This window comes from Palaemon carinicauda, chromosome 19 (assembly GCF_036898095.1).
Source record: "Palaemon carinicauda isolate YSFRI2023 chromosome 19, ASM3689809v2, whole genome shotgun sequence".
In the NCBI taxonomy this organism is placed as follows: Eukaryota; Metazoa; Arthropoda; class Malacostraca; order Decapoda; family Palaemonidae; genus Palaemon; species Palaemon carinicauda.
Genome location: NC_090743.1, coordinates 34570012 through 34597511, shown reverse-complemented (window position 1 = coordinate 34597511; position 27500 = coordinate 34570012). Strand labels below are relative to the sequence as shown.

General features: G+C 32.4%; 1 protein-coding gene across 3 annotated transcripts in view; it reads right to left on the bottom strand.

Annotated features, from left to right (window-relative positions):
• The window catches only part of LOC137658193 (uncharacterized), a 164050-nt gene that overhangs the window by 123150 nt on the left and 13400 nt on the right, over positions 1–27500 (bottom strand). For 2 of the 3 annotated variants that reach the window (XM_068392868.1, XM_068392869.1), the window contains exons 3-6: positions 23368–23532; positions 8854–9042; positions 5667–5977; positions 3998–4246 (exon numbers count right to left, since the gene is read on the bottom strand). In XM_068392868.1, the coding sequence (XP_068248969.1) occupies positions 5683–5977; positions 8854–9042; positions 23368–23532 (649 nt within the window). In that variant the 3' untranslated portion in view covers positions 3998–4246; positions 5667–5682. Of the gene's footprint in view, positions 1–2349; positions 2504–3997; positions 4247–5666; positions 5978–8853; positions 9043–23367; positions 23533–27500 lie in introns of those variants that run through there. The other variant, XM_068392870.1, reaches the window with a different exon arrangement.

Genomic DNA, 27500 nt, shown 5'->3' with positions numbered 1-27500 from the left:
ATCCCCCGAAACATTTAAGCATGCTTTGAAACTTCCTCTTTTCACATAATTGTCTGCGTGAGTCGGAATTTGACAAATTCCCATTGGATATGCGACCATCGCTAAAAGAAGCTAACGAAACAGCTAGTTTCCAAACCATCAGTAAAGACTCAAAACGACAGCAAATAACACATACACACCGCATTGTTATAAACATTTCAGTGCAAGTACGGGTCCCAGGTATTTGTGTAAAGCTGCAGGTCATTAAGATACATAGAATCATCTTAGAACGCAATTATTCCGGTCTTTGTGAGGGAAAATATTTATCCTAACAATATTTATTTCGTGTGGAATCATTTACGGCCCACAAGTTTTAGTTACATATTTACTCTCTTAATTATACCGCCTTTAAATGCACAGCATTCAGAACAGGAGTGTTGAACATGGACTTTTAGGTTATTCGTCAATACAGATTGTATCATAATCTTGTCTAGGTAACTGAAAAATTATCATCTTTTCAGTACGTTTTGGACCACGGTAATACAACTAACGACATCTATTGGGGGTAATCCTCAATACCCACCGCGCTTATGGTCATTGACGGGTAAATCCATTCATTATAATTTACAAGTACAATTATCTGGGTTGTGCTGTAAAAAAAAAAAAAAAAAAAAAATATATAAGTCAAAATTCGTGACGATTTCTTGAATCTTTCATCAAATTTAACATTAGCAATTTAGATGCTTAAATATAAAATTAAAAAAAAACGTCAAATTGAATAAATGTACGTATGCCAGTAATAATTGAAAAACAGAATCTTGACAGAAACATACTTTTTTTATAATGAATAAGATAACGTTCAAGATCACGGAACTGTCAGAAAAGAATAGTGAAGAGATTCTCTCTCTCTCTCTCTCTCTCTCTCTCTCTCTCTCTCTCTCTCTCTCTCTCTGTAACAATTGTCAGAATGATACAACTATTCAATAGTAAAATTGGGACATTTTTTTTGTGCGATGTGTCCAGTGAAATTCTAGAAAATCTCTCTCTCTCTCTCTCTCTCTCTCTCTCTCTCTCTCTCTCTCTATATATATATATATATATATATACATATACTGTATATATATATATATATATATATATATATATAGTATATGGTATATACAAATATACACACACAAACATATATATATATATATATATATATGTATAATATATATATATATATATATATATACAGTATATATATATATATATATGTATATATATATAAATATATATATAGAGTATATACAAATATGCACACACAAAAATATATATATAATATATATATATATATATATATATATATATAAATTATATATATATATGTATATATATACAATATATATATGTGACAATTGTCAGAATGACATATATTCAATAGGAAAATTTGGACTTTTTGTGCGATGTAGTCAGTGAAATATTTAGAAGCTTTTACATTCAAATGCTTCCTTCATCATTCTTTATATACAACGAAAATCAATTAAAGTCATAATAATAATGATAATAATAATAAAAGACAATTGTGCATGATTAGTGTCACGGAATCATTTCACATCAATTAATACACAGAACCGATTCTATTAATTTTTCAATTATATTTGTTCTTTTAATATTTCCGTCTTCACCATTCTAATTTTTTTCTTCCATTCCGAGATTTAGGGTTTATTCAGGGATGGTTTATTTTCTGGTAAAATTTTTTTTTATTTTTTGGGGAAATAAGTTTTTTCTGGTTAAATTTGTTCGGAATTACTTTTATCTGGTTAGATTTATTCGGAATCAATTTTTTCTTGGTAAATTTTATCAGAATCAGTTTTTCTCTGGTTAAATTTCTTCGTAACCATCTTTTTTTCTGGTTAAATTTCTTCGGAATAAGTTTTTTCTGGTTAAAATTTGTTCGAAATCAGGTTTTTCCTTGTTAAATTTCTTGGGAATCACTTCTTCTCTGGTTAAATTTGTTATGAATCACTTTCCCTGGGCATAATTTTATCCGCATCGTTAGGGAATTAATTTTCAGTTAACTGTTCTAATTTAATTTAGAACATTCGTATAACGAACAGCTAAATTATCCCGAGGTTTAATGGTGAACATAGAATCTATTTATTTCCTTTAATTCTTTAGCACATTTTCAAAGATATATAAAACCACAAACACCATTTTCACCGAATAAAGAGCATAAAATTTTCAAAATTGTCTTAATAGTTTTTTTTGCAAAGATCCACCATCACTGTATATCCATAAAAAGCATTGAAAAGAAGTATTGAAACTAAGACTACATTCATCACATTTTCAAAAAAAAAGAAAAAAAAATATTAATAAAAAAAACCCATATGAAAGATTGGAAAGAATCTTCACGCAGAATTATAGACTGACAAATAGTGGAAATTTATAATTTTAAAAAACTTCATTAACACCCCCTCCCCCTATCACCCCAGAATTTGTTCCTTTCCCAAGGAGTCCAAAACGGGGCAGCGAATTTCTACAACTGGAAAGAAAAAAAGGGGGAAAACGCTTATGTAATTATTGATTATGATAATTATAGCTTAGGCTTAGGTATATTGCAGAGCTATATATCACTTGTATTGTTCACGATTTACGACAGCTATGTAGCTAAGCAATGTAAGGTTATGTTTGATTGTTTAGTTCCATGTAGCCTAAATGCATATATATTATAAAATACATAAATGCCTGCATGCATGCATATATACATATATACATATACAGTGTGTATATATGTATATATATATATATATATATATATAAATTATGTGTGTGCATATATGTGTATATAATGTATATACACACACACGCACACACACACACACACATATATATATATATATATATATATATATATGTATATATATATATAATATATATATTATATATATATATGTATATATATATATATATATATATATATATATATATATATATATATATATACATACCTGCTTATATGCAAGTGTACGTGTATATGATTACGCATTTTGTCTTTATTTTTCATGCAAATATGGATTCGAGACGTCTTAACAAAAATTGAAGCAAATAAAAAATAGAAATTAAAACTGTCATAAAGTAATAGGAAAGCATAAGAAAAAAATCTTTACTATTATTATTATAATTATTATTATTATTATTATTATTATTATTATTATTATTATTATTTACAATTAGTATAGCCTACAACCCCATCAATTAATAAAAAATATAATTCTCCCAATTAATATCATGCAATTCTTCGTAGCAAAATTAAGAAATTAGAGAAGAGATGAAAAGTATAACTGGCAATAAAAAAAATAAAAAAAAATAGCGCCGCATATACAAATAAATCATAAATAAAAAACAAAATGAATATGAATTTATTAAATACATGTAATAAAAAAAATAGCAAATTAGAAAATACATAAATAAAAAAAAAAGGCAAGCTTGAGTGCACCGTCAAGTAAAAGGGGATTTCAGAGGCTAAAACATAATCCAGGTTTAAGGAAGATTGGGTATACGGTTACCAGCCAAGCCGTCATGAATTACATTTTGGCTCATGAAACGGCCTAGCAACAAATAAGAAGATAAGAGAAGGACCGTTCTTGATATTTTTCCTAAAGATTTAGGGATGTAAATGAATACTTCTCCCTTTTTGAGAGAAATCTTGGCAGCTGCTAAGGCAGAACCCAGCTTTAAAGAATAAAGGCTGCAAGGTCAACAACCCGGGGTAAAACAACTCAATATAACAACTAAAAAAGCTCAGCAGTCCAAAACAAACCAGCAGATACAACAATTAATAAAGCAAAATATAACAAAAATGAACGTTTGAATAAAGACAAAAGAAAATTAGTTAATAAACAAACAGGCGAATTCAAAAGAAATCACAATGATCGTCATCAGTGAAAAAGAACATAATAAAAAATCGTCTCGTTTCCTTGATGTGTTTTGTTAAAAACATGGTGTTCGAGTGTCAAGACAAATGGCATAAGCTTACCTGTACATATAATGGGCAAGGTGAACCTTCAGTGGCTTGCCTCTGTCAGAGGATGGACGGTTAGCGACGGCTGGGAGGAGAAGGAAAAAAAAAATCACATCTTGGGGCCCCTGTCAACGACAGTTTCCCCATTCTGTCTCGGTCCTTCGTTAGGATGACCTCCTGTAGTTTGGTCTCTCTTCTTCTTCTTCTTATTCATCTTCGTGGCGTCTCCTCCTCCTCCTGCCTCTACTCCTTCTTCGTCTCCACCTGTTAAAAAGAAAAAATACATCTTTGGAGGAACCTGATGCATATCAAATCTAGCAGATTATTTTAATATCAAAAGTAGAATGATAAATACTTTTACTATAAATAAAATAGGATTTAAAACTTCTATTATAAAAGTATTCACGAGTCGATATATTCTTATTTAAAAACATATTTATATAGATAGCAAAAATTGCAATTAATAATAATAATAATAATAATAATAATAATAATAATAATAAAGTACACCTATGTTAAATACAAAATGATTCATGTAAATACACTATGGTGTACATGTGTATTTCCTAATAAAAATGAAAAAAAGTAACATTTTTTGCTCCTACGGCCCTAAGATAATTCTATCTTATTCTTTTAGATCTCCTTACATCTGATCACAGTATCTACACTTTTCTCTGTCTCTGTCTCTACAGAGCTAATTGCCAAGTAAAAGCTTCTATTTCTCGTAATATAATTACATAAAATTGATTATATGAATTTCTGTTTTTAAAGAAAATCTATAAATATCAATTAACTACCATAATAATTACGCCAATTTGAATGAAACTCAAGCGTCACAATAAGAAAAAATCATACACTAATGACCAGTCATTAATAAAAACACTAAAGTAGGTTACAAGGGCCAAAATAGAATCGTATACTTATATCATATGAATAATAATTTATTTAACATCAGTATGAAATGTGAAAATATAGTTACTTTTTTATATAATTTTAAAACCAGATTTTGAGACCACACTTACAGTATCGTTTTCGGTTGGATCATTTGGAAATCAACAAAGACACCCCCCCCCCACCCAACTCCTAAAGCTATCAACCTACCGTGGTTTACGAAACTCAAAAGGAAAATCAATCATCTACTTCATAATACCATAGCTGATTAATCCCCATTTGTCAAGGGATATTTCGAACAAATTTATATTCTTTTTAATATTTTCTTTTGAATCAAACCGTGACCTTAGAAGAATAATCAAGGAAAAGAATCTATAAAAAAAAAAACACTAACTAAAGAAGTACATACTAAGTTTCATTAAATTTCCGCAAAATAAAAGTTTGACTTATAAATTGCTCAATGACCTTGACCTGGGTCGTGGGAAAAATAACCTCAAACAATAATTTCAAAATAGATTCAGTCTGAAGATATAAGACCTCTAACTATCAATAATAATAATTATCCTCATTAATAGTAATATTGTTGATAAAATCGCCAAAAGTTGACACTTCATTATTACGAAGCTTATAATAACATAAAATATTAGGGTCACATGGTCGTGGACTCAACAATAATGATTATCATGTCAGTCATACCAATATCTTGATTATCCCAATGGCAATTAATGTTATTATCAATGACAGTATCTTATCAGACTTCAATTAATTAAATGAAATTAAAAAAAGCCCTCACCCTTCTTTGGTCTTTCTCAGGACTCCCGATCCGGGAACTTTTTGACGGGTAGTCCGAAAGTTGGTCGGAGGATTTCCAGCTCATCCCCAAAATAGGCACTTCGGGAGTAGGGTCCTTGACGGCCGCGGGCGCCTTCCTCGTACCTCTTCTTCAGGATGGAACGCAGGGGCTCCGTGGGGCCCAAGATCCCTCCCTGCGGTAACCCGGAGTCGGGAGGTGTGTAGGGAGTGTTGGATGGCGGCGGGGGGTCCTGACGTGGAGGCAATGCCATGGCTCCGATGTCATTGTCACTCTCGGGAATGGTGTCTATCCTGTTAGTGAAGAAGAAAATGTGGTTTTTATAGGTTTAAAGGTCACCTATGAATGGCAGAGGCAAGAAACAGTGACAATGCTCTACCAATGCCGCAGAGACTACCCATATTATTATTATTATTATTATTACTATCCAAGCTACAACCCTAGTTGGAAAAGCAAGATGCTATAAGCCCAGGGGCTCCAACAGGGAAAAATAGCCCAGTGAGGAAAGGAAATAAGGAAATAAATAAATGAAGAGAACAAATTAACAATAAATCATTCTAAAAACAGTAACGTCAAAACAGACATGTCATATATAAACTATTAACAGCATCAAAAACAAATATGTCATAAATAAACTATAAAAAGACTCATGTCCGCCTGGTCAACAAAAATGCATTTGCTCCAACTTTGAACTTTTGAAGTTCTACTGATTCAACCACCCGATTAGGAAGATCATTCCACAACTTGGTAACAGCTGGAATAAAACTTCTAGAGTACTGCGTAGTATTGAGTCTCGTGATGGAGAAGGCCTGGCTATTAGAATTAACTGCCTGCCTAGTATTACGAACAGGATAGAATTGTCCAGGGAGATCTGAATGTAAAGGATGGTCAGAGTTATGAAAAATCTTATGCAACATGCATAATGAACTAATTGAACGACGGTGCCAGAGATTAATATCTAGATCAGGAATAAGAAATTTAATAGACCGTAAGTTTCTGTCCAACAAATTAAGATGAGAATCAGCAGCTGAAGACCAAACAGGAGAACAATACTCAAAACAAGGTAGAATGAAAGAATTAAAACACTTCTTCAGAATAGATTGATCACCGAAAATCTTGAAAGACTTTCTCAATAAGCCTATTTTTTGTGCAATTGAAGAAGACAGAGACCTTATATGTTTCTCAAAAGTAAATTTACTGTCGAGAATCACACCTAAAATTTTGAAAGAGTCATACATATTTAAAGAAACATTATCAATACTGAGATCCGGATGTTGAGGAGCCACCGTCCTTGACCTACTTACAATCATACTTTGAGTTTTGTTAGGATTCAACTTCATACCCCATAATTTGCACCATGCACTAATTCTAGCTAAATCTCTATTAAGGGATTCACCAACCCCAGATCTACATTCAGGGGATGGAATTGATGCAAAGAGAGTTGCATCATCTGCATATGCAATAAGCTTGTTTTCTAGGCCAAACCACATGTCATGTGTATATAGTATGAAAAGTAATGGGCCAAGAACACTACCCTGTGGAACACCGGATATCACATTCCTATAATCACTATGGTGCCCATCAACAACAACTCTTTGAGATCTATTACTTAAAAAATCAATAATAATGCTAAGAAACAACCCACCCACTCCCAACTGTTTCAGTTTGAAAACAAGGGCCTCATGATTAACACGGTCAAAGGCAGCACTAAAATCAAGGCCAATCATACGAACTTCCCGACCACAATCAAGGGATTTCTGTACAGCATTGGAGATTGTAAGAAGGGCATCACATGCTCCAAGGCCTTTACGAAAACCAAATTGCAAACTAGGGAGTAGATGATTACCTTCAGCAAACCTATTAAGACGTTTTGCCAGAAGACGTTCAAAAACTTTAGATAATATGGGAGTTATGGAAATTGGGCGGTAATCAGTGGGACTTGAGCTACCACAAACACATTTACATAGAGGAGTAACATTACCAATTCTCCAACTAGTGCTAAAAGCTCCTCTTCTTGCTAACTTGCGCAAAATAACAGATAACTTTGGAGCTAAGAAATCTGCTGTCTTTATAAAAAACAAAGGAAAAATACCATTTGGGTCTACACCTCCATAAGCATCAAGGTCCATCAACAGAGCTTTAATCTCACGAGATCGAAAAGCTAAACTAGTTAGTTTAGCCTCAGGAAAACAGGAATGAGGAAGTTCAAGTTTTTCATTACTCTGTTTACTGTCAAAAACATCAGCCAAAAGGGTTGCCTTTTCCTTTGGACAGTGAGTGACTGAGCCATCTGGTTTAAGTAAAGGAGGAACTGTTGCATCTACACCAAAGAGTGCAGATTTAAGGGTAGACCACCATTTATGTTCCTGAGTTGTACCAGAAAGTGTTTCTTTTATGGTTAAATTGTACTCCTTTTCAGTTGAGACATAAACTCTCTGAGCAAAAGCTCGAAGCTGAGTATAGTTGTTCCAGGTCAAATCTGATCTGTTCCCCTTCCAAAGATGATAGGCCTCATGCTTCTCCAAATAAGCACGTCTACAATCATCATTGAACCACGGTTTGTCCTTCACTCGATACCTTAGCACACGAGAAGGGATATATATATACATATGATCAATGACCAAGCCCCCTCTCCATCCAAGCTAGGACCAGGGAGGGCCAGGCAATGGCTGCTGATGACTCAACAGGTAGACCTATAGGCTACCCTAAACCGCCCCTTCTTAGCCACAAGGATGGTGAGGTTGCAGACACTAACAGAAACTCTTGAGCTTGAGCATGACTCGAACGCCAATCCGGTAGAATGCTAGGATGGAAATTTCCAAAAGGCTACTACAACCATGGTAATTAGTTTCCTGATCTTACTTTACTATACATACCAGGCTATCGTGTATTGAATTCATTGTACTTAAACTACTATGCCAGTGCCAATAAGCTTCAAATTTCTCTCAAATAGTTTACAAGGAATGTCTCACTGCACCTGAGTGAGATAGGTTTTTTAGTGAAAATAATATTAATATTAGCATTAATAACAGCAGTGATCAAAATTAGTAGTAGTAGTAACATTAGCAACAAAAGAATAATAGTGAACAAAATCTGCATCCCTTTTATAGCACTATCATTTATATTCCCCTATGATGTAACATTATAAGTAGTACTCTAAAGTGTTTACCTTGACATAGACCCGCTCCTTCTGTGCTGAGCTTCATAAGACTCTTTCATGCGGTACAACTGCTCCTGAAGGCTCCGGTATTCGAGCAGGAACTTTTCGAGTTGCTGGGCGTGGTACTGGAACCGGCATGCGTCTGAAGAGTCCAGATCGTTGCCTCCTACAGCGCCCCCGTCACCAGCAAACTCTGGTCTGTATGGGGGAAATGATTAGAGTGTCAGCAATCATTTGTAATAGCAGACAGATCACAAACACATACAAACAACGTTTCTCGCTCCCAGACAATATGTTTTGTGACATACACAATAATTCCAACATACACATACTTTCTATCTCCCCTAGGCAATGTGGTATATAATATATACAATATTTCCAAGTGACTTTACTAAAGTTAGTGTTCATAATCTTCCTTATATACTGTATTGTTGCATATACATATATTGTACATGATACAATATAACACAGAAAATCCATGTTTCCCAGTCTATGATGACAACTTCTCCAAAAACCATGAACGTCTGCCATTTCTGAGTCACCTGTGCTAGACTGACAGTGAAGGCTTATATTATATTATTGAAGCAACCATTTGGAAGCAAACACATCCTAATTCCAAGAATTCCACCCACACCAACTGACTTGCCATTTCCGATCAAATGATTGCCACTTCCGGTGCGTATTGCATTTGCAATAAAAACAATAAAGGGGCCATGGCAATAATTCAAGGTCACATGCTTGGGAACTGGGGAGAATGTGTAAAGAATAGGCTAGACTATTCGGTGTATGTATAAGCAAGGGGAAAATGAACCGTAACCAGAGAGAAAGATCCAATGTAGTACTGTCTGGCCAGACAAAGGACCCCATAGCTCTCTTGCGGTAGTATCTTAACGGTGGCTGGGGCCATGCCCAACCTACTACGTATACACAACATATACATCTACATTTGTACATATATACATAAATATATTTACATGAAGCAATAATGCACTTGAATTGTGACAATTCTGTATCCATTATACTCCTATTTTATCTGTAGGTCTGTTGCATCAAAGCAAGTCTTGCAGCTAAATCAAACATTACCTTCATTTAGTTCAAATCAACTAAAATTGTAAAAAAGGAAAACTGCCACAACACTAATTAGAAAATTAATTGAAATGAGTGAAATTTATCCAAAAAAAATATCTCTTATAGCAAGCACTGCCTCAATCTGTACCAAGAGAGGAGAGGAAACAAGAGAGATTGTTGTTGGATGGGACCCACTTCATTAGAAACGTCGGACGAAATCTTGCTTCCTGGTTCCCTGCCAATCCACTAGACAAGCAAAGTCAAACACCTAATGCTGATGAACTCGCTTTCTCTCCTTCTAAGGCTTTTAAAATTCAAACAAAAGAGTTGGGAATGAAAACAAGCTTTCATCAGAGGTTCTTTGGAAGCACCAAGGTACTGCCCGCAATAAGAGGTCGGATAAAACGGATTTGACAAAGGGTTGTGTGTATAGAGAGGGTCTCTAGAACTATGAATAAGATACTATAACAATACCCTTTCATTTTGACTTGCCTTTTCAGGCATTCTGAAAGAGGCTTAATTCTGACTTATCTTTTATGAATTCTGAAAAAAGGCTAATGATTGGAAATACCATTTTGTTGTGGGACGAATTTTTTTCGCAAAAATTTTTTGAGATATCATATCTTTCTTATTAACAGTCTATATGTAACATAAGTCCATACAAAGCTTCAAATGAGCTATAAATGAAAACATTATCGTTATCTAGAACCTAATCGTATAAGGAATAAATTCATATTAAACTTTAACTCAAAATTTCACATAGAATCATGTTATTGAAAAATTGGTTATTTCAGACTATTTTTTGCCTGATCATCCAGAATCCTTTTATGATAATACTATGAAAGGGTTTCTCATTCAATAATATAATGAAATGTGTTTTTGTGTGCAAGTAATCGGCTTTATTTCTCTGTGAAATAAAGCGAAATGATTATCACCGAGTTTTGAAGGTAGTAACTTGTAAATTATTTTATTTTCAATTAGTAAAATGTGCTTGACTTTGGTGCGCCTGCCTCTCTCTCTCTCTCTCTCTCTCTCTCTCTCTCTCTCTCTCTCTCTCTCTCTCTCTCTCTCTCTCTCTCTCTCTCTCTCTCTCCCCACACAATTATACACACACACACACACACACACACACACACATATATATATATATATATATATATATATATATATATATATATATATATGTATCTATATATATATGTATCTATATATATGTATCTATATATATATATGTATGTATCTATATATATATATATATATATATATATATGTATCAATATATCTATCTATCTATACACACACACACACACACACACACACACATATATATATATATATATATATATATATTACAAGATAATTAATGAATAACTGATAACGGCTTAATGTGAGTGTCATCAGAGTAACTGGATGGCCTAGTTTGTTAAAAATTAATAGCATACAGATATGATGTATCTCTCTCTCTCTCTCTCTCTCTCTCTCTCTCTCTCTCTCTCTCTCTCTCTCTCTCTCTCTCTCTCTCTCTCTCTCTCTCATCATATATATATATATATATATATATATATATATATATATATATATATATATATGATATATATATATATAAGATAAAACGGTTTTCGTAAGATTTCCTTCCGGAAAATAAAATGTAAAATAAATAGATATAGTTTAAAATAATAGGTTTAATAAAGGAGATTAAAGTTCCATATTGTAGGGGAGGGGAATATTATGATATGAATTTAGTCGTAGGTATTTTGAGAAAATACATAGGTAACGAAAACTTTAACTAGCTACCTTAATTTTCTATCAGCTATAAGCATATCTAACCATACATTTATATAATATATATATATATATATATATATATATATTTACACACATGTATATACATTTAAATAAACATATTCATATATATATATGCAATATATATATATATATATATATATATATATATATATATATATATAAATATGTATGTATGTAAATATACATAATATATATAATATATATATGTATATATATGCGAATGCAATATATATATATATATATATATATATATATATATATATATATATATATATACATATAATTTGTGTGCGTGTTTGTATTTAGGCACGTGTGTGTGCGTATAGATACACCTGTATACAATTATGTCTGATGTTTTATGTAAAATAATGTAGGCCTACGTATCCATGGATGTATGCATTGTATAGTGCATGTTGATGAATGCATGTATCTATATGCATAATAGCATGAACTTAGAAATATAATCCCACATTCAACATTAGCGTTTCTTCCTAAAATTATGATTTTTTTTTAAAGACAAACTTCTGCTACCAATGCTATTTTTTTAATGTTAAAATCCCTTTTGCTCCACACAATTTCATTACGTCCAGAAGAAAGAGGTAAAAGCGGTTATAAAAGTTTGTGAGAAAGTCGTGGAAAAGATGAAAACTCTGTTGGAGGAATTTTTCGAAAGTTCTTTGGAATTAAGAAGTTTTCTCTGTATTCTGGGTTTTTCTTTTGTGTTCGATTGATAGACAAGAACAAATAAATTAATGAAACTATGAAGAATACATGGCACGTTTTTTTATACATATATAAATATGTCGATGTGATTCCTTACATGCGGAGAATGTTTACCTCCGCCAACGAAGTTGGAAGGAGGTTATGTTTTTACCCCTGTTGACGTTTGTTTGTTTGTGTGTTTGTGAACGGCTTCCTAGCCACAATTTTAATCGTAGAGTAATGAAACTTGCAGGGATTAACTGTCATGTAAAACGCTGGAAATTGTTAAATTTTTGAAGGTCAAGATCAAAGGTCGAGGTTACGGTCATTCTAAAGGTCCAATACACGTAATCAGCCATAAGTTTGAACCTCGTATTCACAGAGACTTCAAAACTTGATTCATACTTGAGTGCACGAAAATCCATGCCTATTACTACATGTTAAGGTCAAAGGTCAAAGTCGTGCAAATGGTCGAGAAATAAGCTGATGAGGCAGAGGTCAACGTTCGACTGAGCGCGCTTCTAGTTTAGTATATTTCCTTTTCATAGATATTTTGTAAGTTCAAGTGAAGTAATTATTACTTATAAGAATCTACTTATTTTCTGCTTTTAAGATTCCATTTTAATAATTCTCTTTTACTTGATGATTAATAATTCTAGATAGAGAATGTATAACTTTTTTTCTCTGCTGTACATACATACATATACCAAAGGCACTTCCCCCAATTTTGGGGGGTAGCCGACATCATCAGTGAAACAAAACAAAAAAGGGGACCTCTACTCTCTTTTTTGTTTTGTTTCATTGTTGATGTCGGCTACCCCCCAAAATTGGGGGAAGTGCCTTTGGTATATGTATGTATGTACAGCAGAGAAAAAAAGTGATACATTCTCTATCTACATTCTCTGCTGTAGATATATGAAAAAAAAAAAAACTTTTTGTTGATTAACTACATCGGATACACTAACAATATTTTAATAAGGCCATCCTTTAAATGATAATAAATATTTCATAGTAATCTTTAAATATCCTTCAGTAGTCTATATTAAAGTTTCAACAAAAACTATAATAAAAAACTTAATTTATAAAGGTTTGGGGTGTGGTAATTGTAAAAATAATTCCTACTTTTGAAAGTATTTGGAACTAGTGTATTTTTTTCATAATATAGTAAAACTGACATTAAATAAAAAAAAAAAATAAACATTTCATAGTAACCAAAAAAAAAAAAAATCTTTCTAAGTTTTATAGTTTATATATGAAATATCTATTTTAATGTTTTATTTTGATTGTTTATTACTTCTCTCGTAGTTTATTTCCTTGTTTCCTTTCCTCACTGGGCTATTTTTCCCTGCTGGAGCCATTGGGCTTAGAGCATCTTGCTTTTCCAACAGGGGTTATAACTTAGTTTGTAATGATAATAATAATAATAATAATAATAATAATAATAATAATAATAATAATGATGATAATAAAAATAATAATTGAAATATTAATGATTGAAAACAATATCCTTTCTAATTCATTAGTTGACAATTTATTGTATAAAAAAAAAATTCTATTTCGCTGCATTCTATTTTTGAAAGTACTGGAAAAAAATAATTTCCCACACTAGTTATTTGAAACTAGACCTTATTTATCTATTTACTTATTATAAAAAAGCTAATAACAAAAAACTAAACTCGAAAGGCACTCTGAGAACGCAGACCTTCGCCCCGACAGCTTATTTCTCGAAACCAGCTTGCCTTACAGAATCAATTTAGACTGTAGGCGTATTCGAAGTCGTGTGATAACCATGTGTAAACTTGGAGGCAAGGCAAGGAGCTTAAATGGGGGAAGGCGCCGCAGGTAGTCAATGCCTATGGGAAACGGTGAAGCCAACTGTCATAGCCGACACACCCTCTATTGTAGTCAGAAAGAACTTGGGAGGAGAGTAATCAGCTATTGTTTTATCTTTTCCGCGTTATTTTCGAGTATTAGGATAATCCTAAGAATGATCAATCCTCGGACAGGGAAATGGAAGATTGACAAAGTGATAAAGATGTCATTTGTAAACAGATAATTCCTTTCAATGTCTTCATCAGGTACAAGGATTAAAGGATTTATCCTTCCAGATTAGATATCTACGCTACGAGTATCTAAAGATGTAAAGAAAGAATAACAGCTCGGGAGAGTCGTTAAATCTGGTCAGAGAATCATAAATCGATTAAGATAAAGGGACTTCTGTCCTCTGGAGTGAAGTAGTCATTCAGAAGGTCAAAGGAAACGATTCGTGTTTTGGGATTTTCATTCTAAATTATACGTTGACATACAATTCATCCAGGAAGTGATTACTGGCTCCTAAAGTGTATCAGTTTTGTATACGTCTGACGATTTCACATTCTATTTTTCGCTAGTGTTTTTGCTGAAAACCTTTTAGCAGCATAAAAATATCTGATCTGCAAGTAATTTTTCTGCCACAACCTTAATAAGTAAAACAATATGATCATTATCTGGTTCAGTCTAGTGCATATGCTACACGATTCAGAAAATATATTCTTAAAAGTATAATTATGTAATACAGAGATTAACATTTTTTGCATACCCCTTTTATCCAGTTCTATATGTGTACCAACTCTGAATTTCTTTTCTCAGCACAGAAATATATTTATAACGTCATCAGATTGGTGTATTGGAGCACCTTTATTTTTCAAATTAATTAAAGAATGAAAATAACTGTTATAAGTACCAGTAAGAGCATTAATAGAAGTTTGACACTTCAATGATTTTTCCCGTTTAAAGACAACGAATCCCGGAATATAGGCAACAATCACTGCTTGAACACAATGACAAACGATGACTACTTGAAAGATACGTGTAATCCTCATCGTCATCAAAATCAGTTGCTAGTTTTATCTCAAAACGTTTGTCATTCAAAATTTTTTTTTCCTATCAGTTGAAGAATTCATGGCTTGAACAGAAGAGTTGTAAGGAAGAGCACAGTCCTTAACTCTACTTGAACTAAAATTCTTTTGTAATAAGGCAGAAAACCGACAGGCAGTTGGGTTGTTATTACAACCAACCCAGAGATTTAAAAAAAAAAAAAAAAAAAAAAAAATCTAGGTAATCTTGGCTCATCTTATACGTTATCAAAAAATTTGAATTGGGGTTCAAGACAACCAATTAAATTATCATGGATTTTATTGAAACTCCGTATACAAATCATGAATCCAAGAAAGCCAGTTTTGCGATTGGAATTCAATAAAGGTTTACCACATGGAAGTTTAAGTTGTCTTAGATATAATTCAGCATGGCTCAGAAAATCTTTAAACATTCTATCATTATCCTTTTGTATTGGTCTTTTAAAATCCCACCCTCACAGATTCCTTGAATTCATCTCATCAAACTAATTATTTATAATGGTAATGAAATTTATTGTTGTTTCGCATCCCTTGACCTCTACGAAATTGTTATGAAGACAAAACTGCAGTGATTTTGCAACAGATTCACTTAGTAATTACCGCTGCAAGTTTAACATTCATCTTTTTGCTTTAATCTATGCCAGATGTTGCCTTCTTAATTTATTCCCCAAATTCAAACCCTCGCAATCGTGAAGCTTATGTAATTTTTCAATGAAATCCCTCTTGATAAAGTTTCCTTCCTCATCAGCAAAATGTTTTTTTTTTCCCGCTAATGAAATTCTCATTAGAAAGTACAATAAGCTAACGACAGGTACGAGACTAAGATATAAATATCTGCTCATGCGTAACTAAATGAAGAAATTAAGTTTTTATATTTTCAGAATCTCGACTGTAACCTATATCTTTGACCATAGCAGCATTCGTTGATAGTCCATCAAAATTCAAAGATATAACTTTGACTCCCACTGAATGCAGCTTAGCCAAACATTGCCTTAACAAATTAACACGCTCAGCTCTTTCTTCTTGAGATGAGCAGGAAATGATTCAAATTTGTTAGCGATCTATCAAAATCTTCATCCTTGAAATGCTTAGAACATAATCGTGAACTAGTTAGTAGTTGGAGCAAATTTTCTCGTCGTAGCTCGAACCCATTCCTTTTTAAGTTACTCATCTTTTGGAAAACTATAAAACAAACGTAATAAAGATATTAATGATGTAAAAGATGTGATAACGACAACGGTAATGATTAGTAATCATAATAAACAATGACAATATTGATAGCGCAGGTTTTGATAATGTTAATGAATTCAACAGCAGAGCCAATATTCTTGCTGCTGCTAGCATTCATTACTTTTCTCAATTTACAATTTTATAAAGCAATGCATTAAAAATTGAACATTTACCAATGAAATGTAATAGTAGGATTTAAATTTTTGTCGAATCTTTGAGTACACCCATAAGCATTACACGAGCTCGGCATTATTAACAGAAGAGCAGGAATAATTTGTAGCGTGTCGATGCAGATAATGGACGTATAATAAGCTCCCAGGCATCAGGTCGCGACCTTTTTGCCTACAATTGGCCCAAGCCTTGAATTGGCCAAGGCGCCTGACTTCACTTATTCCGCTCGGGGGCATCTCCAGCCATTTAACATTGGGTCAAGGTTAGGGTTAATTCGGTCGAGGTTTTGCTCGACCTTGACCATTGACGTAGGACTTTCAAAATTGAATCATTTTCACGTCTCGACATGTCAATTAAATCCCTGAAATTTTCACTACTCTATGAGTAAAATTGTGACCAGGAAGTTATTCACAAACAAACATACAAACGGATAAACATAGGCGAAAACAAAACCTCCTCCCAACTTCGTTGGCGGAGGTAATTACCCCATATAGAATTAATTTCTTAGGAGCAAATATGATTAAGAAAATCCTTCCTTTTACTATTTGCACCTTTGCTCTAAAAATTCTTTCTTTCTCAAAAAAAGTTATTTTCTATAGTAATCTATAACGCTCCCACTGAACTTTAAAGTGTCTAATTATAAATAATATTTTATTTCGTAATAAACATTTATACAATTAATAATCTCTGAGTATATTTGATAATAAGCTAAAAAAGACAGATAATTACTATAGAAATATTCAAAATTCATGTAATTACAACAATAAATTTTAATATAAAAATCTCTCTGCTCTTTACACCTTCCTAAAAAACTAATAACAATAATAGTAAGTTTTTTAATATAAAAAGTGAAAAAACTCCCTAACTCTCCAAAAGGTTATATATCATGATAAAAAATACTCCATGGCTATATAAAAACCGTTTAATATAAACTAGAACACCGTGAAGTTATATAGGGACCCTGTCGCCTTTAACTTTGCCCTTCCAGCGTTAATAACATCAAAGTTCTCCCTGGGAGAGAAAAAAAAACAAAAAACATGGCCGACGAAGCCTTGAAGTTTCAAACTCATTCCGTATAGTTTCCTATTAATTTCTTTATTCGCTCTCTGCCGTGCTCCCCAATTCTTCATTTATTCTTTATTGCTTATTCCCTCTTCTTATCCACTCTTATTCGGTTTCCTCGCCGATCAAAATATGGAGACATAATCAAAAAGAAAAAAAAAATCCTTTACTTTTAAGTTTGGAGGAGAGTCTTGATAATAAAGCCGCTGTAAAGTTTTCAATTCATGATTACTTTTTTATAACTCATCAATTTATTAAACAAAAAGGCTATAAATTTATGCTTTCCTTGAACCCTCAACAACCCCCCTAAATAACAACATAATGACAAACTACAAAGGAGGGTGAATTGTATGGATAAACCAGTTTGCAAGAACCATAATACCCGGGTCTTACACAAGGTAAGGCAATCTATACAGACAGACAGACATAATACACTGAAGGAATCTCTCTCTCTCTCTCTCTCTCTCTCTCTCTCTCTCTCTCTCTCTCTCTCTCTCTCGCTGATATATATATATATATATATATATATATATATATATATACATATATATGTGTGTGTGTATATACAGTATATACATAAATATTTATATATATATACTTTATACATGCATATATATATATATATATATATATATATATATATATATATATATATATAAGAACAAGAATAGAATTTATAAACCATATCGACCTCCTGTAGAAAGTACAAAAAGCTAACGACAGGTACGAGACTAAACGATGTAGCTCTCGGCTCATGGTCGCTAAGTCAATGGATCTGTAAGCCAGTACCAATTCTCCATGATTCACGAAAAGGGGGTGCGGTCTAGCAACCTCACCCCTAAATACATAAAAACCGGAAGTCTCTCTCATTCTTGGGTAAATTATTCTAAGGTGAGAACAAAGAATTAGGAAAAAAAGTAAAATGAAATACTAACATAAATCTCTTGTAAGAGAAAATCGTATAAGCAAAAATTTCATTTAATGAATGTTTCTGAGAAATGATTTCATCTACCCATTCGAAGCTACAACGAACGCTATTTAAAGTAAATTCTTTTATATTTTTTTCTTTTAGTTCGCTTCTTTTATTCCATTGGTTCTTTGCATAACAATGCTTACATTAATAACTTGAGACGCTTCCGTTTCGAAAAGCGTAAGACATGAATAGAACATTTCGTTTAGAAATGAAACGTTCAAACAGTAGTAAATGGAATTTCTTAAAATGACGATAATGTTCATATTTGTGTGTGTGTGTATATATATATATATATATATATATATATATATATATATATATATATATATACATATATATATATATATATATATGTATATATATATATATATATATATATATATATATATATATATATATATAAAATAATCGTTTTTCCTTTTTTCGACGTGTTGCTTTTACGTATTGCATGTTAGTTAGAAATAAATAAAATATATATATGCATATTTTTTACTATACTATAAGTATAACTAATCCCCAGAAAAATTGAAAAGAACAACACTACCATTTATCAATTCTAAAATTGAAATTAAAATGTATTTTATTCATTACTGCTTTGGAAAAGCTACTCTCTTCATACAGTTTACACTCGGGCATGCTGTTCAGTCTTGTTTCTCTTCCTCTTGTTTTGTTAAAGTGTTTATACTTTATATAGGAGACATTTTGATGTTACTCTTCTTAAAAAATTCTATTGTTCCTTGTTTCCTTTACTCACTGGGATATTTTCCCTTTTGGTGCCCCTGGGCTTATAGCATCCTGATTTTCAAACGAGGGTTGTACCTTAGCAAGTAATAATGATAATAATAAGACCTTTTAAGATACGCGCCATTGACCAGCATGATTGCGACACCAATAATCAAAACTCAATCAAATAACACCGAATCAAACGTCTAATTATCAAAGATAAATAATGTCTACGAAGAGACGTTGAATAATGCTCTACTATTGCCCTTGACCTTGAACTTAAGAGAAGTGAGTGGGTCTCCTTAAAATCCTCAACGAATAATATTCTTTTCTCACTTTAATCATGAATGTTTCCAAGAGGGTGAGAGCCATTGAGCATAGATTTAGTGGTGCCCTATTTACATAAATCAATCAGTTGATCCATCGACCTCGTGAAGAAGCTAGTCGTGTGTGTGTGTGTGTGTGTGTGTGTGTGTATATATATAGATATATATATACACGCATATATATATATATGTATATATATACACATACATACATATATGTATATACTATGTGTATATATATATGTGTGTATTTATACATATTGTATATATACACATATATAAACAAATATATATAAATATACATACATACATGTATACATATACATACACATACACACAAATATATATATATATATATATATATATATATATATATATATATATACATACATACATACATACATATATATATATATATATATATATATATATATATATATTATATATATATATATATCTCAAAGACATTGTAAAAAGAACCACTATCGACCAGACACCAGCCAAGCTATGTTCAAACTGGATGAAGCATTGGTAAATAACAACGGACACTCGATAGAGCGCATACCTTCGCCTACATCATGTTCTATGCCATAGGATCAGCAATTGAATTCTGCCTATTTTGGCAATTGATTCATGCAAATCAGAAACAAATTGTCCACAGCATGGCAAAAAGACGTATTTGACCTTTATGTGATCTTGGTCTTGATTTTATACCTAATCACTCTCAGAATCTAATCAAGTTGTGCTTAGATCATGGCCAATTCTCGCACCAAATTTCTGCGATTCGATGAAATAGTTTTTGAGCAATGCGAATCACAAACACACAGACATACCAACAAATAAATACACGCCTATCACAACATACCATGCGCCGCTACGAAGTTGGCGGAGGTTAAATTTTATATATATATATATATATATATATATATATATATATATATATATATATATATATATATATATAACCATACGAAACTAATTGATTTCAAATAGTGAAAATTATATATAAAAAAGTAAATACGATAAAATCGCGTTGCAAATATATTGCTTTTCCTTTCGCCCATAATATCTACCGTTTTCTTTAATCGGGGGGGGGGGGGGGGGGGCTTAAGAAAAAGTACCAATAAAAAAAAAAATTACCCTTTGAATACCAAAGTATTGCCCAACTGTCAGGAGTCAAAGTTCAAAGGACAATCACCTGAACAGGTTGAAATTGCCCGAGGAAATTACATTTCAAATTCTCAACTTGCGTTGGCTCCTTGCCTGTCAACGTAACGCACCGAGAGGTATAGAAAAGGTCGGGGAATTACCTTCAAGAAATGAAAAAAAATTATTACCTTAAAAAAAAAAAATACTGGATAGGAGGCTTTTCCATACACTAAGATATAAATAGATATGTACATACTATACACAGCATATGAAAGTATACTTTATCGAATTCCAATAAATGTTTCAGGATTTATAATAAAATTCTACAAAATGGCACGTCATTATAAAGCTCCAATGTGCATCATTATGTATGGAAATAGTTAAGACATCAATGAGAATGATGAGACAAAGAGTATACATCAGTGTAGGGGGAATAACATTCTATGAATGGAGAGACACGGTGAGAATAACTCACTATAACGGAAATTGATTGTGAAAATACCACACTGTAAGAAAAAAAACAGGAGAGACACTGAGAATAACTCACTGTAAACGGAACGAGAGCGTAAAATGCCTTACTATGTAGGCAAAGAAACAGTTAAAATACCTCGCTCAGTATGAAAAGAACTCCAGAATTATGGCATAAGAGAACTAGCATCCTATAACATTATTATTATTATTAATTGGCTAAGCTACAACCCTAGTTGGAAAAGCAAGATGCTATAAGCCCAAGGGCTCCAACAGGGGAAAATAGCCCAGTAAGGAAAGGAAATAAGGAAATAAATACACGATATAAGTTGTGAAAAATTAAAATAAGATATCTTGAAAACATTAACAACACTAAAACAGATATTTGATTTACAAACTATAAAAGGACGTATGTAAGCCCGTTCAACATAAAAACACGTTGGCATTATTCCAATTATAAATATTTAGCTTACCATAGAACCCTCACTAACAGGCCGCTAATATGATATTTTGAGAGAAGTATGGGCCGTCAAGAAGGATGTGAAAAAAAGGGATGTCACCATAGAAGGGCTCAAAGATGTTTAGCGATCCTCAAAGGCAACGAAGGCGAGCGTGAAGTCAAAACTGACAATGTTCCCAGGAATGCTAATGGCTGAATGTATTCTATTAAAGAGGAGACCAAGACACGCAAGGAGCTCTAAAGGATTTTGAAGGTTAGGAAACCCGGAGGGGCGTAAAAGCCTATAAAAGGGGCGCTGCCAATATACAAACCGGCCCCTCTAAGGTAGAAATCTCTTAAAGACTTCAAAGACAGGTGACGGTAACGAATAAATTTCCCTGAAGATAAGGGGCCTTTAGATTAGAAAGACATGAAAAGATAACGTTCAAATTAGAATAACATGAAAAGACCACCTTGAAATTAGAAATATGTGAAAAGACAACCTTTAAATTAGAAAGACATGAAAAAAACTACCTTTAAATTAGAGAGGTGTGAAAAGACAACCTTCAAATTAGAAAAACATGAAAAGACAAAGTCTTAAATTAGAGACATGAAAAGAAAACCTTCAAATCAGCAAGATATGAAAAGACAACCTTTAAATTAGAAATACGTGAGAAGACAACCTTTAAATTAGAAAGACATGAACAAAAAACTACCTTTAAATTAGAGAGGCGTGAAATGACAACCTTCAAATTAGAAAAACATGAAAAGACAAAGGCTTAAATTAGAGACGAAAAGAAAGCTTTTAAATCATCAAGATATGGAAAGGCAACTTATAAATTAGAAAGACAGGAAAAGACAACCTTCAAATTAGAAAGAAATGAAAAAACAAAGTCTATAATATATGAAGGAACTATAAGTAAGGCTTAACTTTATCAGAAATTGCTTTCCACAGATTCTAATAGTGTTTTGCATGTTGACAGCTTAAATAATTCAATTACGGTGATGACAAAGTCTAAACACGCAAGGGATAGGCATAATAGAATACATCGCCCCTATGGGCAAGTGTGTCTCTCTCTCTCTCTCTCTCTCTCTCTCTCTCTCTCTCTCTCTCTCTCTCTCTCTCTCTCTCTCTCTCTCTCTCTATATATATATATATATATATATATACATATATATATATATCTATATATATATATACACACACACGCTCTGGGGCATTGACAGACTTATAACTACTAGGTCTCTCAATTCCCTCGTAGAGAGGGCGAGGAACAGTCTTACCTACGAGAAATCACAATCTCCCACAAATGACCGAAACTACCATGTTCTAGTTAGGAAACGGGGAGGGGGTTTGAAGGGTTAAATCTGTCTGTGAATGTGCCTATGTGTGCATATCTATCAAAATATTTTATTTTGGACGGGTCGTGTACACTAGTATAGTGCATAAACGTTAGTTGACAAGGAAAAATAAGCCACGAGAAATAACGACAACAACTTGTAGTCACTAACCTACGGGCGGCCATGAGATTTCTAAGAGTGGCCTCTGTAGCTTGCAGAATGGGTGCTGTATCCGGGAGGGAATGCTGATGACGAATGGGCGGATGGGCGTACGTACTACCACTATTGCTGCTTAGGGACGCCTCATTCAGGGCTAAGTTAAGAGCGCTGGCTGACCTGTAACGAAAGATAATCAGTTAAAACCTGTAATGAAAGTTGCGAATATAACATTCATGTCTGAAATAAGATATAGCACTGTCTTATATGGGGACATACAGATATGACCTGTGTTTTGTATGCAGACATAGAGGATATGACCCATGCCTTATAATATGAAGACATAGAGGATATGACCTGTCTTACAAGGAGACAGAGGCTATGACCCATGTCTTACATGGGGACAGAGGATATGACCTGTGTCTTATCTGGAGACATAGAGGATAAGACCTGTGTTTAATATGGAGACAGAATATGACCTGTGTCTTATATGGAGACAGAAGATATGACCTGTGTTTAATATGGAGACAGAGTATATGACCTGTGTTTTATATGCGGACATAGAGGATATGACCTGTGTCTTATATGGAGACATGAAGGATATGACCTGTGTTTTATAAGGGGACACAGGATATGACCTGTGTCTTATATGGAGACAGGAGATATGACCTGTGTTTTATATGGAGACAGATGATATGACATTTTTTTTACATGGAGACAGAGGATATGACCTGTGTTTGATATGGAGACATATAAGATATAACCTTTGTTTGATATGGAGACAGAGGATATTACCCGTGTCTTATATGAAGACTTTGGGGAAATGACCTGTTTTTTATTTGCAGACATTGAGGATATGACCTGTGTTTGATATGGAGGCATAGAGGTTATGACCTGTGTTTGATATGGAGACATAAAGGATATGACCTGTGTTTTATATGGAGACAAAGAATATGACCTTTGTCTTATATGAAGACATAAAGGATATCACCCGTGTCTTATATGGAGACATATAGGATATGACCTGTGTTTTATATGGAGACATGGAGGATATAACCTGTGTTTTATATGGAGACATAGAGGATATGACCTTGTCTTATATGGAGACATAGAGGATATAACCTATGTCTTATATGGATACAATGTGGAAATGACCTGTCTCTTTTATGGAAACATACAGGATATAACATGTGTCATATACTGATACAAAGAGTATATGACCTATATCTTATATGGAGACAGAATATGACCCGTGTTTTACGTGGAAACACTGTGGCAATGTGTATAAGACCTGTCTTATATAGAGACAAAGATGTTATGACCTGTGTCTTATTTAGAGACAAAGCCTAGGATACAGAATGAAATAAAGTGGTTGTTTTGACCTGACAGGGAATATGTATAAACAAGCTGACTTGAAATAGAAAACTAGTGTATTTAACTAACACGGAAGAATAAAATAAAAAATTCACTCCAGCTAAAAGTGAGTAAAACTGTTTAAAATTTACCAAAATTGTTGGATACACTTAACAATTTACCGGAAAAAAAAACCGCAAAAAATCCTGGAATAAATGCTGCCAGGCATTTGCCGTTTAAAAATGGATTTATTGACGTTAAGGAGTGATATTACGCTCACTAAGCCGTAAAAGATAATAACAAGGTAGGATAAAAATTACGGTCGTTTATATTTTACTGAAATACCGTGAGAACAATACATTTTTACGGAAAATTTCCGATTAAAATTACGGTTTTTTTAAACAGTGTAAAATATTATATAAATACAAAAAATAACCATTTAAAAACATTGAAAATAAAAGTTCAGAAATAAACTGTTCAATAAATATTGAACGATTAAAAAAAAAAGATTAGAATAAGATTTTAAACGCTTGGTTAACAGATTTCCCAAATAAGCTGAACAGAATTCGAACGAAAAATATATATGCAATAAACGTCACGATTTAATATATGTGAGGCTATAAAAGTTGGTTTTATGGGAAGAGTAAACGTTCCTAAACTATAATTTCAGAATGCAGTTCATTAGGTTTGCAAGCAATTTACAAGCACACACGGGGGCAGCAAAGATTTTGCTTGGGAAATATGTTTAAGAGAAAAAAAGAAATAACTTGGGGAAAAATATATTACACTTTCCAGTTTCATAACTGCGATAAGTGGAAGCTGTAAACAGCTTTCCTCTCTCTCTCTCTCTCTCTCTCTCTCTCTCTCTCTCTCTCTCTCTCTCTCTCTCTCTCTCTCTCTGTTACTATTTACATACACAAATATGCACATACACACACTCACACACACACACACACACACACACACATATATATATATATATATATATATATATATATATATACATATATATATATATATATATATATATATATATAAATATGTATATACATATATGCATATACTGTGTGTATGTATATATATATATATATATATATATATATATATATATATATATATAAATATATATATATATATATATATGTATATACATATATGCATATATATACATACATATATATATATATATATATATATATATATATTATATATATATATAGAGAGAGAGAGAGAGAGAGAGAGAGAGAGAGAGAGAGAGAGAGAGAGAGAGAGAGAGAGAGAGAGACCGATAAATACATATAAATATAGTTAAGTAAATAACACACCTTAATCAAAATGCACAATCGTGAAAATTCATCGAGCGATCAAAATACATAACCGCAAACATACATACTAACACATCCGCATACATACGCACGCACATACAAGGGAAAACCCCCCTGGTGTGCACGCAGTGATAAAAGATGAAATGTTTTTGCCATGAACAAAGCAATTACTTCCATCATTCCCACTCCTATCTGAAAACCATAAAGGGAAATTTATGGACTTCCGAAGACTCCTTTGCATTCATGAAGAAAACTTCTGCCTTATTTCGAGCTTGTCTTATGAATGGGTCTCGTCTGTAACATGATGGGGAGACTAAATTCAATTTCATTTAATTTTGATTAGGTCATTTTCATAATGCGATTGTTTTTTTTTTCTTTTTGGAAGTTGAAATTATGAACGTTCTTGGTGTGGGTGCCAAATTTCACTTCTATCTATTTTTAATTTGAAATTTTTGTTATGTTATTTTTTTTTCCCTAAAGTTGAACGCAATCCTTATTGGTGTGGATCCTAGATTTAATTTCGATTAATTTTGACTGGGTAAATTTCATAATGCGAATCTATTTATGAGTACTTTGAAAGTTAAAAGTATGAATATTTTGGCTGTGAATGCTAAATTTAATTTCGATCAATTTTGATTATTCAATTTTAATTATGCGATTTTTTTTCTATCATTATTTTGGAAGTTTAAATTATGAACTTTCTGGTTGTAGATCCTAAATTTCATTTTGATTAGATAAGTCTCACAATGCGATTTTTATCATTATTTTGAAAATTTAAATTCAGAACTTTCTGGTTGTAGATCCTAAATTTAATTTTTATTATGATAATTCTCATGAGACTTTTTATTATCCTTATTTTGAAAGTTGAACTGAATTTTTTGGATGATAAGTCTTACATTTTTCTCTTTATTCAATTATCTCATTTATATTATGCATTCAATTCTCATTTACTTCGTTAAGTAATTTCTATAACAAGATTTTTCACTAAAAGAGTTTCAAGTCTATAAATTCTCCGGCGTTACAAAATTTCCTTTTGAAATATCATAACTAACTATTCTTCTCTGAAAAAAAAAGTATATAATGCATTCAATTCTCATTTACTTCGTTAAGTAATTTCTATAACAAGATTTTTCACTAAAGGAGTTTCAAGTCTATAAATTCTCCGATGTTACAAAATTTCCTTTTGAAATATCATAACTAACTATTCTTTTCAGAAAAAAGTATATTCTGCATTCAATTCTCATTTACTTCGGTAAGAAATTTCTATAACAAGATTTTTCACTACAGGAGTTTCAAGTTTATAAATTCTCTGGTGTTACAAAATTTCCTTTTGAAATATCATAACTAACTAATCTTTTCTGAGAAAAAAAAGTATATCATTCACAGCGGTTAATCATCTATCTAATTTTTACTAACTTAATTGGACATTTTCCTCATAAGGAAATTTAGTTTTGCTACAAAAAATGAATT